This window comes from Podarcis muralis, chromosome 11 (assembly GCF_964188315.1).
Source record: "Podarcis muralis chromosome 11, rPodMur119.hap1.1, whole genome shotgun sequence".
In the NCBI taxonomy this organism is placed as follows: domain Eukaryota; kingdom Metazoa; phylum Chordata; class Lepidosauria; order Squamata; family Lacertidae; genus Podarcis; species Podarcis muralis.
The window spans coordinates 24,042,135-24,057,436 of NC_135665.1; the positions used below are offsets into that span (position 1 = coordinate 24,042,135).

Sequence of the window (15,302 nt, forward strand, 5' to 3'; positions counted from 1 at the left end):
TTGATGCAATCTTGAAAACCTGTTCTGTGGGGAAAACAAATTAGCGCAGGGTGTTTGTTGCATTTCTGTTTTGTCACGGTGCTGTTTAGACTGGGTGGAGTGCAGGGTTGAGCAGGGATGGAAGGGAAAAGCTGGCTGTTCAGCACAGCCCTTGACTGAGGCTGCCGTACAATCCATTCCCGAAGCCAGAAGTTCTTTCGAGGTCAGTATGGGTTCTACTTGAATCAAATGCTTTTAGAACAGGGGTATGAGTGTCTGGCTCTCCTTTTCTCTGTTGGCTTTTGGCAGGAGTACTGTGATCAGATCAGAAAGACTCAGCAAGCCGTAAGGAGGAAATCAATTTTTAATTTTGATATCATTACAAGGGCAGACTATTGCCCAGAGGTTTGTGTCATTTGGTCTTCACCCATTTGTTTCTACTTAGGAGTAAAGAGGGTGTGAGAACATTGGACTCGGCTTGCTTTTGGGGAGAAGTATGTCCTGTGCATCCAGACAGATCAGTTCTTGCAACTTGTTTTTACTGAAAACGTATGAATTTTCTGCAACATACTGCAAAACATTTGTACTGGAGCAGCAAACCTAGTTTTTGCATCTGTATTTTGTGTGTATACTTTGTAGGCTCCTGCCAAAAGTTCTCTATCTGTACAGTGTAGTCATAGTGCATGATGCTTTATCCTAGTATAAAGAGTAACTTCAGATATAAAAAAAAGTCACTTTCCCAGAGACGCTTACAAATTTTGATAATGGGAGAAAGAGTGGACTGGTATGGAGGAGGAGAGGAAAGAAAAAACAGCAAGGAGTTTATGTGAGCAAATGCACCTACAGTGGTATCTCGGATTAAGTACTTAATTCGTTCTGGAGGTCTGTTCTTAACCTGAAACTGTTCTTAACCTGAAGCACCACTTTAGCTAATGGGGCCTCCTGCTGCTGCCACGCCGCTGGAGCACGATTTCTGTTCTTATCCTGAAGAACAGTTCTTAACCTGAAGCACTATTTCTGGGTTAGCGGAGTCTGTAACCTGAAGCGTATGTAACCTGAGGTACCACTGTACATGTACTTTCAGATGCGGGGTTGAGTAATTTGGTAATCTTGCCATGTATGCACACACAATTTTTGGATTGGAATTTGCCATTTTGAGATTAAGCCACAAGGCTATCCATCCTCCTGAAAAAAATCACTGCAGCCTGAATGATGGAAGCAGCACATAACAATGCATGCAGACCCGCACAGCGTGTTGGGCATCCAGGTACATTTGTCCCAGGCCTCAGAAGGCTAAGCCGGCCAGGGGGCCTCGCTGGACTTAAGCTGTCATGCCAAGAAGAAGACTCCCTAGTGCATTTATCGTTGTACTTCGGGAGTCAAACGGAATCCACTCCGGAAGCCCATTTGACTTCCAAAACATTCGGGAACCAAGGCGCGGCTTCTGATTGGCTGCAGGAAGCTCCTGCAGCCAATCGGAAACTGTGGCGGACATTCGGGTTCCAAATAACATTCGCAAACTGAAACAATCACTTCCGGGTTTGCGAAGTTCTGGAGCCAAAATGTTCTTCTCACGAGGCGTTCGACTTCTGAGGTACAATTGTATTTATTTTATTGCATTTATATAACACTTTTCTCCAAGAAGCTCAGGAACGTACATGTAGGTCTGCCCCTTTTATCCATACAACAGTTCTGTGAGGTATGTTAGGGTGAGAGGCAGTGTCCACAGGTACACATAAGTGAATCTATATAGATCATTTTTATTGTAGAACTTGAATTTTCTAGCTATGATAGGCAGGAAGGAGGGCCTGCGCATTTGCAGTGTTAGAGGTTTTCTGCATTGATTGATCATTCCTGCACTTCAAGAATTTAGGTGCGTTTCAAAATGTCTTGTAAGATGCATGCTAATCAAGTATCTTAGACTTGGGTTCAAATGATTCCTTCTACATCTTCTATATAGCTATTCTCACGTATATACGTGGAATGAATCCGATGGTAGCTACTTTAGTTTGTTCAGCTACAGCGAGCTGTATCTTGAATCTGTTGGTGTTTCTACTTTTTTATCCTAGGTTCTCACAAAAGTAACAGTTTAGTGAAGTCCTCTGCCCCCCCCCCCCCGGAAATCACCAGCAATGTAATGATGCCTTTTAAAAGCAATTCTTGCTTTTTCTCAGATGGATGCTTAAAAGGGCCAATTGGTTGTAGCATTCCAGGTTCATGCTTTTAAGAATCAAACAGCAAGACTGTCTTGGGGAATTCTGAGTTGTCAAGTCACTAATTCTAGAAGATGGCTTACCCTTTAGGTTTCCCATTCCCATCTTGTCAGTGTATTTGCTGAAATGGACTTTGATTACATTCATTTCATCACTTGTGTCATAAAAATGTGTTTTTGTGTAACGTTAGCTTTAAAAAAAGGTACAAAATTGAGAAAGTGTCTGAGCAAACTATTAATGTATAGATCAATCACTTTAAAGAAATGTGTCTCTTTGCAATAGAGCCATCATTTGGGGTGGGGGGAAGGTCGACTGCTGAAATTGAAACTGAGCACAGACACCAGAAACATCATGACGCCTTTGTGGAACAGTAGTAGAAGCACAGGTTTTCCTCTACATTTTCAGAGCTGATACCTGTCTTACTGTGACTAAAGAACAAAGTCTTGATAGATCGAGTCTCAAAAGGAATGGTATTATCCGAACAAGGATCTGGTGCTTTCTGTTACCCTCCCCCCACCTCCAAGGAAAAGACCAATTTGCAAAAGTAGTCATGGAGTGATACTATTCATTATGCACTTAACAGCAGCTGTGAAAAAGGCAAATTCCTTGTTAGGAATCACCATGATAGGGATTAAGCTGACAATATCATAATGACATAATGACTCTCTGGTTCATCCGTATTTGAAATGCTGTGTACAGTTCTAGCAATACCTGGCTAAGAGTATCGTAGAGTTGGGAGGGACCTAGAAAAAGGGATGCAGGTGGCGCTGTGGGTTAAACCACAGAGCCTAGGACTTGCCGATCAGAAGGTTGGCAGTTCGAATCCCCGCGATGGGGTGAGCTCCCGTTGCTCGGTCCCTGCTCCTGCCAACCTAGCAGTTCGAAAGCATGACAAAAGTGCAAGTAAATAAATAGGTACTGCTCCGGCGGAAAGGTAAAAGGCGTTTCCGTGCACTGCTCTGGTTTGCCAGAAGCGGCTTAGTCATGCTGGCCACATGACCCGGAGGCTGTACGCCGGCTCCCTTGGCCAATAAAGCGAGATGAGCGCCATAGCCCCAGAGTCGGTCACGACTGGACCTAATGGTCAGGGGTCTCTTTACCTTTTACTAGAAAAAGACAGCCCAATGGAGCAACTTCTCTACAAAGAAAGGTTACAAAATTTGGAGCTTTTTAGTTTAGAAGAAAGAGGGAACATGACAGAGTTGTAATAAAATTATGCACTGTGTGCCAAAATAGGAGATGGATAACCCTCTTATAATACTGGAACTCACGAGTTATCCAATGAAGTTGAATGGTGCTATTTGCAGGACAGGGGAAGAAGAAGCAGCATTTCTTCACACAGCACTTGGTTAAATTAAGGAATTCACTACCAGAAGATTCCACCAGTTTTGACAGCTTGTGGGCATTGATATATCTTGTTAACTGTACATATTAGTAGTCAACATAGACTAGACCAGTTCCTGTTTAAAAATGCAAAGAAGTCTGGCAATAAAAAACACCCAGGAATATTACTTCCAAAGTTAGTTCAGGTCAGGGGTAGGCAACCTAAGGCCCGCGGGCCGGATGTGGCCCAATAGCCTTCTCAGTCCGGCCCACGGACGGTCCAGGAATCAGTGTGTTTTTTACATGAGCAGAATGTGTTCTTTTATTTAAAATGCATCTCTGGGTTATTTGTGGGGCCTGCCTGGTGTTTTTACATGAGTAAAATGTGCTTTTATTTACAATGCATCTCTGGGTTATTTGTGGGGCATAGGAATTTGTTCATATTTTTTTTAAAAAATATAGTCCAGCCCACCACATGCATGGTCTGAGGGATGGTGGACCTGCCCACAGCTGAAAAAGGTTGCTGACCCCTGGTTCAGGTAGATGGATGGTGAGGTGACAGGATAGCAGATGATAACAAAATTTAGTTGCCTGTTATTTGCTTTCTCGCGGTAAAACCTGATTGAAGAAATGAAATTCTGCTTTAGGATAAAGATTCCACAGAGTATTTTTCTTTTAAACTGAAATAATAAGATATTAAATGCTGGTTGTGAAATCGTTTGCAGCTTTTGATGAAATGGAGCGTAGACTATGGAAACCCAGGCTCTTCAAATAAGCTAGTCTTCAAGGTGTGCAACAAAAAAAACTTTAAAATGAATAGCCATGGACTAACATTGAAGGTTATTCTGTCATTAACAATTACCACCACTGCTAAAAGACCCTCTGGCTAATAAAGACATGCTGCTGTAGAAATCTGTGGCGCTTACAGTATTTTTGCTCTTTGTGCTCGACTGTCTTGTGAAATACTAACACATTGAAACTTTACAGGGATTCTGAGATCAGTTGAGCAATTCTGTGAGGCTGACATACAAGCTAAGCAACTTGTGTGTATAGAGAAGGATAGTGTGTTTCCTTTGCGAGTCTTAAGTCAAATGCACTCTTATGCCATTTGTAATTACTATGCTTTTGGTCTCTATATATAGGTACTATGCTAACTGACTTTGTGGTCCTGTTTTTACTGTGGTTGTACTATATTTTTTGGACTTTATTTTAAAGTTGAGGGAAGAAGTCATTTCAACAAAATATTTCAGATGCCATTATTTCCCAGGCTGACTGACTGCTTCAATCCTACCTTGCTTCTGCGATATTTGAAGTTACCCAACAAATTGTGTCATGAAATCCAATTTTGAACAATGCAGCAATACAGGTCTTTTAGGACATCCACTTTGCCTGCAGAAAATGTAACTCAGATTCGTGAATCCCCCCCCCCCGTCTTGAAATCAAAACTGACCTTTTCACAATGCCGGTTAAGCCCACATAAATGTTGCCAAATGTGCTACTATAAGACTTCTGCTAACTTTCTATACAACACAGTAATTTCAGTGTTTTTGCTACCACATATATTGAAATTGGTATTCAGGTCGCTGGTTGGTTTTGTCATTAAATTCAATTCAAACAGATAATGTTTTTAAAAAAATCAAGTATCATCATTCACCATGACTTAGAAGCTGTGTGGCATGGGAGATTTGCAAGATATATTTATCTTAGAAACCAGTAGCTTGACAGCTAAACAAAACAAGCCCTTGTTATACTATCCAGTAAATGTTGTTTCCTGAGAGAAAATGGTTTTAGATTTAGTTCATGAATACAAAGAGAAGAATTGGATTATTTTATATTTTCCTCTTTGTATTTCCTTTGTCATTCTTGTAGAAACATAGCTGTAAGAAATAAATGGTGGCATTGGTTGTGATGCCAGATCTGAGTTGTACATATTCCAGGGCATGGGAGCACAGATTATTCTTATTCTTCTGCCCCACAGTTAAAAAGTTTGTGTTTCTTCCGGGAGACACAGTACTTTGCGTTATATTTTTTTAGAACCTCTGCCAATGGATAGGTAAGACTGACACATCGGTCAAATCTGGGCCAATTATATAGTTAAAGTCAGGTTCAGGAGTAGCATGCAGTGAGTAAATGGGAACTGAGTGCCTACAGAGACTATGCAGGCAATGTGAACAGGCAGAATGGATAAATAATATCAGATGAGACAGGTAGATCTGATGGGGAAAAAATATTACGAGTAGCAGATCCTTTATGTGGTAATAAACTGGATTAGAGGTATACAAGACTACTAGCTAGTCCAATCCAATCCGAATAACTTTATTGTACCAGCCATTGGCCATGACAAATCAGAATAAAAAAATGAATACAAGCAAAAGGGGTGTCACCCCACAAATAATGGTCTCTATTTAGATCTCTGTGTCTCTCTTACACTGATATGTTGTTCAGGGTCTCCTTTCTAATCGTTTTGGCTGCCAAAGCAAAAAGGGAGACTTTATTAGTGTTTACATCTGCCAGGGAGAGACATTTTTCCTGTATGGACAGTAAGGTGAGAAACCATCTCCTAAGTCCAATGTATAGTGGGCAATATAGTAAATAGCGCAAGATGTCTTCCACCTGGGTTGCCCACATATGCAGAGCCTGTCTTCGTATGGTACCCTGTTAAATCGTCCATCTAGAATGGCGGAGGGCATAGCTTGAAAACACAGCTCATTAAAAGCTAATTGTAGCAGCTTCATGCAAGTCATGCAACCTGTAGTTAAGTTTTATTACTAGCTAGCCAGAGAGAGCCCTTCTGTGTCTGATGGGACACAATTCCCCTCAGATAAAACATGGGAGCTTTCGGATTGAGCTATATATTTTTACATGTGGACAATATCAGTAGAGTCTGTACTTGTTGGCATCCATCTGTTTCGGGAGAGACGGTAGAGGAGTGCTCCTTGGGGATGAAGCCAAACCGTTGGAAGATTGTAGAGAGACATGGAGAGACATGTTTTGGTGCAGCTGGGCCAGATTAAGGCATCCAGTTGTGCTCCTCCCAGCCGTCATTTCTCCTCTGGTCACTGCTGTGGATACACAACCTAACTGTTTCCAGGGGCTGCTGTCATCTGCAAGGGATTCCCACGCCGTGGGGTTTATCTTTGTAATGCAGAGTTGGTCTGCCAACGGGCCTGGTACCTGAAGCCAACTCCCCATAGAGCACATCCTTCAGAATCCAGCCATCTTCCATTCTGTGGATAGGTCCAAGCCAGTGTAAATGTCTCTGAGACAGAACTAAACATGCTGGGAATGTGGGCTCTAGTACAGTCATACCTCAGGTTAGATGTGCTTCAGGTTGAGTGTTTTCAAGTTACGCTCCGCGGCGACCCGGAAGTAATGGAGCACGATACTTCCAGGTTTTGCCGCTCGCGCATGCGCACTCAAAATGACGTCATGCGCAGAAGCAGCAAAACGCGACCCGCACATGCGCAGTCGCGTCTTATGTTTTACTCAGGATGTGAACGGAGCTCCAAAATGGATCCCGTTCGCATCCAGAGGTACCACTGTATAAGAGTCTGTACTAGAGATATAAAATTCCTGGCAATTTTGAAGCTGTGGAGGGAAATGTGTGCTTCCCTCAAGTTTTTATATCTATAAACTGACCAAAGTTGCAAGTTTATAGCTAAAACTCTGTGCTATGACTAATATTATTTTTCTCTAAGATAGTATTTTGGCTCATTCATATAATCCTCACGTGCACCAAAATACCAAATATTTTAAGGAAATGCCTTCGCTGCTGACCATGTAAAGAATATGTTAAGTCTTATAAATGGTAATTGTGGTTGACCAAGCCAAAGCTGATGGCCATGCCTGGTTGATGGTCCGGTCTAGCTGGTGTCACATGAGCAAGGCTTTTGCTCTTAAGTCTGCATGGAGTGTTGTGCAAATGCTTGCAGCTAGCAAAATAATATACTGAAGGATAGAATAGGCATTTCATATCCTAACAGAATACTGAAAAGTCAGAATTAATTTGAAATAAACTCAGAAAAAGGCCAGAGTTATATGCTTCGGACAGAACCTTTAAAAAATAGGAAGTGATGTGTATGTTAGGTTCAGATTAAGAGAGCATTGGGTATTCAAGCTAAATGGATAAGGGTTAAGATTATGGCTTTGTTCCATATTTTGTGGAGAACTGCTTTATCCAGACATTTATATATATATGTATTTTTCATACCATTTAAGTAGCGCTCTTAGCATGCAACCAAAAATAATAATTCAAGGGTACCCTGAGGTGACTATTCGAACAAGAGATTTAAAGATTCTTACATAAGAAGAGGGTTTAAAAGGGGGAGAGAGAAAGTGGAAGATAAGTGAGTTAGAACAGTCTGATATGGTTAGCTCTAGTTGTGCCAGCTGAAGATGAGGTTTTGAAGAAGAACTCTTCAGACAACAGACTCCTGGGAGACGTACATGACATAAAAGTGAACGAAAGTATATGAAGTCTTCGGTAACGTAGAATTCTGCATTTAAAGTCACACTAAAAGAGTAATGCACTGGAACTTCCAATTATATTAAACTCCATTGCATTTAAGTTTTTTATGGTGTATGTTCTGATAAGCAAATGTATTCAGCAGTAAAGCTGGAAATGTCCCAAATGAAAGCATATAATAGCTTGTCCTACTTTTTGATTTACAAATTCTGAAGTGTGAAACATCGCTTCAGACACTTGTATCACCAGTACTGCTCCAGAATACATATAAGGAAGTGGTGCATTTTGTAGATTACGTTTAATTTTAGCTGCACTTTGTTTTTGTGTTACAGCTCCACTTAGCAGCACTGGCATCTCTGAAAGGAGACATAGTGGAACTTAACAAACGCCTACAGCAAACCGAACGAGAAAGGGATTCGTTGGAAAAGAAATTGGCAAAGGCACAGGTAAGTGATTGTTCAGTCGCTGAAATGGTATTTGCTCTCAAGGCTTCAAACAATTTAATCGGTAGAAAGATAAAAGGCACTGTTGTAAGATAGCTGTCAAATAAGTGAGGCTTTAACAGTCAAACAGTGAAAATTGGTAGTTTGTTTGAGGGTAAAAGGAACACCTCTCTGGATGTCCAGATAGAGGCTGTGGCCTGGAATAACTCTGCTCAGCTTAGGCTGCTGTGCCACCAGCACCCATTCCTGAAAAGACCCAGAAACATGTGCCATACTTATATTAGAGGAATGCACTCTGCATGGACTACCTTTGAAAAGTCTTCAGATATTTCAGTTGGCCCAGACTGCATAAGAAGCTCATGGAATCATATTACCCCCTATTATGCAAGGGTTGCCAACTGGTTGCCAACCTGTTTCTGGGCACAATCTTAATGTTGATTATCATTAAAGCACTAAATGGCCTGGTTGCAGGATACTCAAGGAGCTGGTCTCCTCCTGTATCTTCCTGCTGCTCCCAAAGATCTATTGGAGAGGCCCTTCTTCTGTGTCCATCATAGAGTAAGTCACTGTTGTTGGCTGGGACAAGAGATGGGCTTTCTCACTGACCATGACCAAGTTGAGAAGTACGTTACTCTATGAGATTCATTTGGTCCCATCTTACTGTTTTCCAACAACTGGTTAAAGCTTTCCTGTTCTCCCCATCCTTTTTTCCGCTAGGCAGAATGTCTTGTGGCACACACTCATTTCTGAATGTTTTTCAACTCTCTTATTTAATTCATTGTGTTTTTATTTGTTGTAAACCATCCTAACTGATGCAAATGCATTTGAAGAACAGGGTATACGTTTTCTAAATAAATATGAATGGCATGAAGTTCCGCTCAGTAAAACAGACATTTATTTTGCTGACATAAAGTCTAGTTTGAGAGAAAAGAAAGACAGTGGATAGGATTCCCACTAGCACAATGGGGCTTTTCCACCTCTCCCTTCACCTCCCCTCAATCTGCTTCAGAGGGTCAGGAGAACCCCCAGAAAAAACATGTTGCGGAGGTGAGAGTGGAGTTTGCTCCCTCAGCACAAGTATTTCTGCTTGTGCATTGTGCTACAATAAATACTGCCCAATGTTTTTGCTCTGACTCAAGCATCGTATGTATACTTCCTGTAGATGTGGTCCACCATTTTCAGTGAAAAGAGCACAATTTAGTGCAAAGGGATGTGTGCTGTGAGCAAAAAACCCCAGTAGACAATTCAAGATATTTGTCTTGCATTAGCAACACTGATTTTTATTTGTTGTGCATCCTTGGTTTGCAGACTTGAAGAGGAATGCAGGGTTAAATTATCTGTCATAGCATTTGCTAGCCCTTTTGTACTGCTTTTTAACCAGGCTTCATTTGCATCATAATAAAGCACTCATTCCAAGCCATTACTGGATTTTAATTTGCTGGCAAGGGCTGGTTTCTTAATTTCCATTGTTACATTTTTAGGTCCAGCTTGGGCACCCAAAAATCAAATAAACATCAGCTGTGAGGGAATAACTTCTTGAAGACTTGCTTGACCCACTCAAAATTCTTGCTTCTCATTTTACAAGAGAGCCTGTCTAGATAATTCGCTACACACTTTGCTGGAAAGGGTTTCACCCATGGAAAGGGTTTCACATGAAGTGTGTAACAAATTATCTAGGTAATTTCTCTTGTAAAAGGTGGGGATGAGCTGATACCCTTTAAAAGCAACACTCATATTAAAATAAAGAGTACTTCAGAGAAGGTAATGATGGCAAAATAGCAGAATACTTAGATGATTGCATTCCTATCCCACCTGCCTAAAATGGGAATACAGTGGTACCTCAGGTTACATACGCTTCAGGTTACAGGCTCCGCTAACCCATAAATAGTGCTTCAGGTTAAGAACTTTGCTTCAGGATGAGAACAGAAATCGTGCTCTGGCAGCATGACAGCAGCAGGAGGCCCCATTAGCCAAAGTGGTGCTTCAAGTTAAGAACAGTTTTAGGTTAAGAACGGACCTCCGGAACGAATTAAGTACTTAACCCGAGGTACCACTGTACAAAGCAGGATCCAAGCATTAATACTGTCAGGATCTTTTGTTTTGGGACATTTTGAAATGGTATTGGCCACATGTTCCCTGGCCCTGGATCAGTTCTGGCACAGCATGTCTTAAAATAGGCATCTGGAAGTGAGTCAAAAGTCTTTCTGCTGCACCTCTTTTTAAAGCGTAAACATTAAATGTTTTGGGGGGGGGCATTAACTGTCCCCTGCAGTGCTGACAAAAAGTTCTCATTTAACATTGAGGAAGATTATGGCTTAGACTGAGTGAATGAACAAATATGCGTACTACTGGGGGAAAGATTATGGCTGCTGTTCTCCTCCCCTGGTCTTGCTGTACTACCATGGTTTATCTTGGTGTTATTCTTGAACCCCAGAAAAACCACAGATGGTAAACTAAGAACAAAGCTTGGCTTGTCAGAAGGAAGACAAACCACAAGCTTAGGTTCAGATGTCCCTTGAAACCAAACCATGGGGTAACCTCGAGTAGTGTGCTGGCAGCAGGACCCGGGCAGAGGTCAGTCTTCTCATTCGTGCTAAACCATAGTTTGTGCCAGGGTTATGTGCAACCTTTGTCAGTTTCTGAAAGACAGAGCTTGTAAAAAGCCAGTCAGGGAGGCATTTGCTAACAGAGCCGCCCATTCGCAGCAAGGAGAAAATAAAATCACTTCTGGATCAGGCTGAACAGGAATTAGTACAACACCAGAGCTGAGTATGGAACAAATTTAACAGCATTTCAGTTTTATGAATTCCAAGTAGTCTTGAGTTGTAATATGGTCAGAATTCACAAACTTGCTTCCTGTATGTGACAACACTTGTGCCCATTACACAATAGCACCAACTTCTTTACAAAATGGAATTTAGGAGCTTATAAGCAATGGAAGAAGCTACACTATCAAGTGAGCAAACATGTCAAGATCATCAAATTGCCAAATAATAATAGACATCTGGGAATCCCATGCTAATGGGGTGTTGCTTATTCCTCACATCTCTGCTGGAAAAGTTAGGCAATGCATAATCAAAAAGAGCATTCATTAACCTCCAAAAGACTATTTTGCCAGAAAGCATTACACAACTGGAGATTTTTGGAGATACGCAAATTCTCCCAGAAAAGAAACAGCAACTAGACATGTTGTGGCTATGCATACTGTGATGATAATAGAAGGTGTATGATGTTGCACTTTTATCCTAAGGCAGGGTTTCCCAAACTTGTGTCTCCAGCTGTCTTTGGCCTACAACTTCCATCATCGCTAGCTAGCAAGACCAACGGTCAGGGATGATGAGATCAGCTGGAGACACAAGTTTCAGAGACAGTGTCCTAAGGTATTGTTGCAATAGCTAGTTTCGTGGTTTGGAACAATAGGTCAGGAATGTAATATTGGGAAATAACTGCCCAGGAACATCACTGCTGTGACACAAGAGTGAGGAAATAGCTTGGAGTGATTATACAGCTGACCTAGGTTCTTGACATATTGTTTTGGTTTGGTGCTTGTTTTGCTTTGAAATGTTCTCTTTGTCAGACCCAACATCCACATATCAGGTTTCTTAATCATTCTCATCTGCCCACTGATATATTTGAACAGTACGTCGTCTGTACTATCAAGAGAAAAACCGTGCCTCAGTGAGGCTTTAAGGGGTCCCTCAGTCAAAAATGACGAAAGTGCAAGCTTTAAGATAACAACAATGAATTAACTGTTAGCGTCCCAAATCTTCTCCCTTGGCTTAAAATGCCATGCAAGCTGTAGAAACTATTGGGTGGCTTTCTAGATACAGCTGAATCGTGTAATGACTTGCACTGTCCTGACGTGTCGTGGATCTCTCATCGCTCAAAGATTTGATTTCGGCTTTATGCAGCTGCCTCACTCTGTGGAGCAAATGCTACCACAGCTCTGGGGGTTAAGGTTAGGCCTTCTAGTTCAGTACAATAATACAGCTGCATTGTTGCATCCAATGCATTGCAACTTTAAGTGTATTAAAAGACAAGGCAGTCGTGCTGTTGTACCAAAATCCCAGGCCTGGTGTCTTTTTCTTACCCTATATTTTGCTTTGTCTTTTTGTTAGCTCTTGAGGTTTTCCAAGTACCTTTCCTTCATTGTGAGCCCTTCTTATCCCTATCCCAGAAACTAAAGTTTATTCATGTCTTTCATGCCTGGAAATAATTTTTATTCTACGCTGTTCCAAGCAAGGGCTCTACATTTGCAAGAATTCATTGATTCTCATCAACATAGCCTTTCCTTCCTCATATTGTTAACTGCAACACATTGACCACTGAAACAAAGACCTGGGACTTTAGTTCTGAAATGGTAAAATTGTAAATTACCTATAATTACTGTGTGAAAGTGTAGTGGAAGAAAGATGATCAGATATTTAAAGAGAAATCTATGGAAGAGTGTAATTATAAACATGTATGGTGGCCAAAATTTTGGAAAGGGGTCTAACATGAAGAAGAAAGTGCTAGGCTAAAATAACCAAACTTTCCATCTTTTCTGGAACCGCTGCTGCTTATGATAGTTAAATCTTCCATTTAAAAAGTTCATCTACAAAAAAATACTACAGAAAAGCAGTTTCAATTGTGGCTTGGTGCCCCAAATGAATTCAGTATGTCTGTGGTAATCTTGTAAATCAGAGTTCTGTGTGCTTATATATGAAAGATTATTTGGGGAAAGGATGTTAGCGCATTGCAGACAGTGGTGGATAATATTGGAGATATACTCCAATATACTGGTGTATTGCTCAGGTTTATGTTTTTGGACTGGAACAATCTAGTTTTTCGTTTATTCAGTTGGGCAGTTCCACTTTAAACAAATTAGACAACCATGAAGAGTGGGAAAATGTGTTGTAGAATTTAGCATTAGCCTGCTTTGTACTGCAAGACTGAAAGTAGCAGCAAACTGTAAGAGCGGCAAAGCCTCATTCATTTATGATTGCCACATGAAACAAAAATATTGCTACTAATTATATTAGAGTGAGAGGAGGACATCAGTTTATAGACAAGCATATTGAAAACAGGTCTTTGTTTGTTTATTATTGGATCCACATGTGTTTTTAAATACTTCAGCGATATTAAAATATTTTGTCGTTTTTTAAAAAGAGTCTGCATGTGTGTGTGTGTGTGTAAATACCCATGATACCATGCATCGTTTATAACAGTGAAAAAGACAGAGAAGCCTGATAGAGATTTCTTGCATGCATGATAGGAATGCAGAAAGAAAGAAAAAGAAAGAAAGAAAGAAAGAAAGAAAGAAAGAAAGAAAGAAAGAAAAGAAATGAAACGAAACGAAACACAGGGAGATGTTTTTGTACAAATAAACAATTTGATTTGATATCATATTCCCATAGAACCATTGCTCAATTTGGTCAGGTTTACTAAGAATCATGTAAGGAGTTAACATATGGAGTTGGAAGGTATATGTTAGCAGTGGCAAACATTTTAATTGCCACTAAATACAGAATGCCCAATATAAAACAAACAAGGTTAATAAATGCTGATATTTAGCTTCAGTGGTCAAACTTACAGAAATTGTACATTTGCAAGAAGACTGACAAAAAGGAGGAAAAGGTGAGCAATTTGAGTGCTTCAAGTGACCAGCTTATTTACTCATTTCCAGAATTTGCTGACTCATCTGTTGCTAAGTAGAAATACAGTGGTACCTCCGGTTAGGGACGGGATCTGTTCCAGAGGTCTAATAGGATCCCAAGGTTCCCGCAACTTGAGGAACGCTTCTGCGCATGTGTGAGGGGGCAAAACCCGGTCAAATACTTCCGGGTTTGCCGCACATGCATCCTGTAGTTTACGTAACCAGAGGGTGATGTAAACAGAGATTCGACTGTACCTGTAAAACTATTGAAAATACTATTAAGAACAGAGAGGAGGAGGGAGTAGAAAGAGAATGCTTCGTGACACAGCAGTGATGTTGCAGGCCAAGAGAAGTGGACTGATTGCCAAAAGGAAGAGTATAAAAAGGAAAGAAAATGTGGCTGTGAACTGAGGCCCGAGGCAACCTCAGTAGAAAGAGTATCAGCACTGCTAACAAAATTAAGAACTAGGAGTTGAAACCAAGAAAAAAGCCCTTGTGATTTTGCCTTCCCCAACCTGCCCAGACGCTGAGGTCCAGCGCCGAGGGCCTTCTGGCGGTTCCCTCACTGTGAGAAGCTAAGCTACAGGGAACCAGGCAGAGGGCCTTCTCGGTAGTGGCGCCCACCCTGTGGAACGCCCTCCCATCAGATGTCAAAGAGATAAACAACTACCTAACATTTAGAAGACATCTGAAGGCAGCCCTGTTCAGGGAAGTTTTTAATGTGTGACATTTTAATGTATTTTTAATCTTTGTTGGAAGCCACCCAGAGTGGCTGGGAAGCCCCAGCCAGATGGGCTGGGTACAAATAAATTATTATTATTATTATTATTATTATTATTATTATTATTATCTGGTACCAGATGTTTTGGACTGCAGATTCCCTCAGCCCCAGCCAGCACAGCCAGTTTGGGGAAGGCTGATATGGAAGATTTTACACCATGCACACCCAGTAGAATATAGAGGTTGAAAACCAGACTGGGCAGGTTAAAAACTTCCTAATATCAAAGCGTGTATCATGCAGCTAAATCTTAGAGAGGTTATGTTGGTGGCTCCCAATATCAACAAATATTGCCCTGTTGACAGATTTACATTCCTAGGAATTGCAGACTGCTCATTCATGCTCCGATATTGAACAAAATTAGGTTTTGATATCACTGAGGGCCTGGATTATGATGAACAAGACAGACGGAGCAAGGTACATCATATGCTTAATTGGGTAAAAGAGTCTATAACAAATTTGGGAT

At 41.0% G+C, this 15,302-nt stretch overlaps 1 protein-coding gene across 3 annotated transcripts in view; it reads left to right on the forward strand.

The window, feature by feature from the left end:
- MCC (MCC regulator of Wnt signaling pathway) overlaps window positions 1-15,302 on the forward strand; it is a 207,950-nt gene that overhangs the window by 126,626 nt on the left and 66,022 nt on the right. For all 3 annotated transcript variants that reach the window (XM_028749466.2, XM_077936126.1, XM_028749468.2), the window contains one exon: window positions 8,313-8,426. In XM_028749466.2, the coding sequence (XP_028605299.2) occupies window positions 8,313-8,426 (114 nt within the window). The remainder of the gene's footprint in view (window positions 1-8,312; window positions 8,427-15,302) is intronic.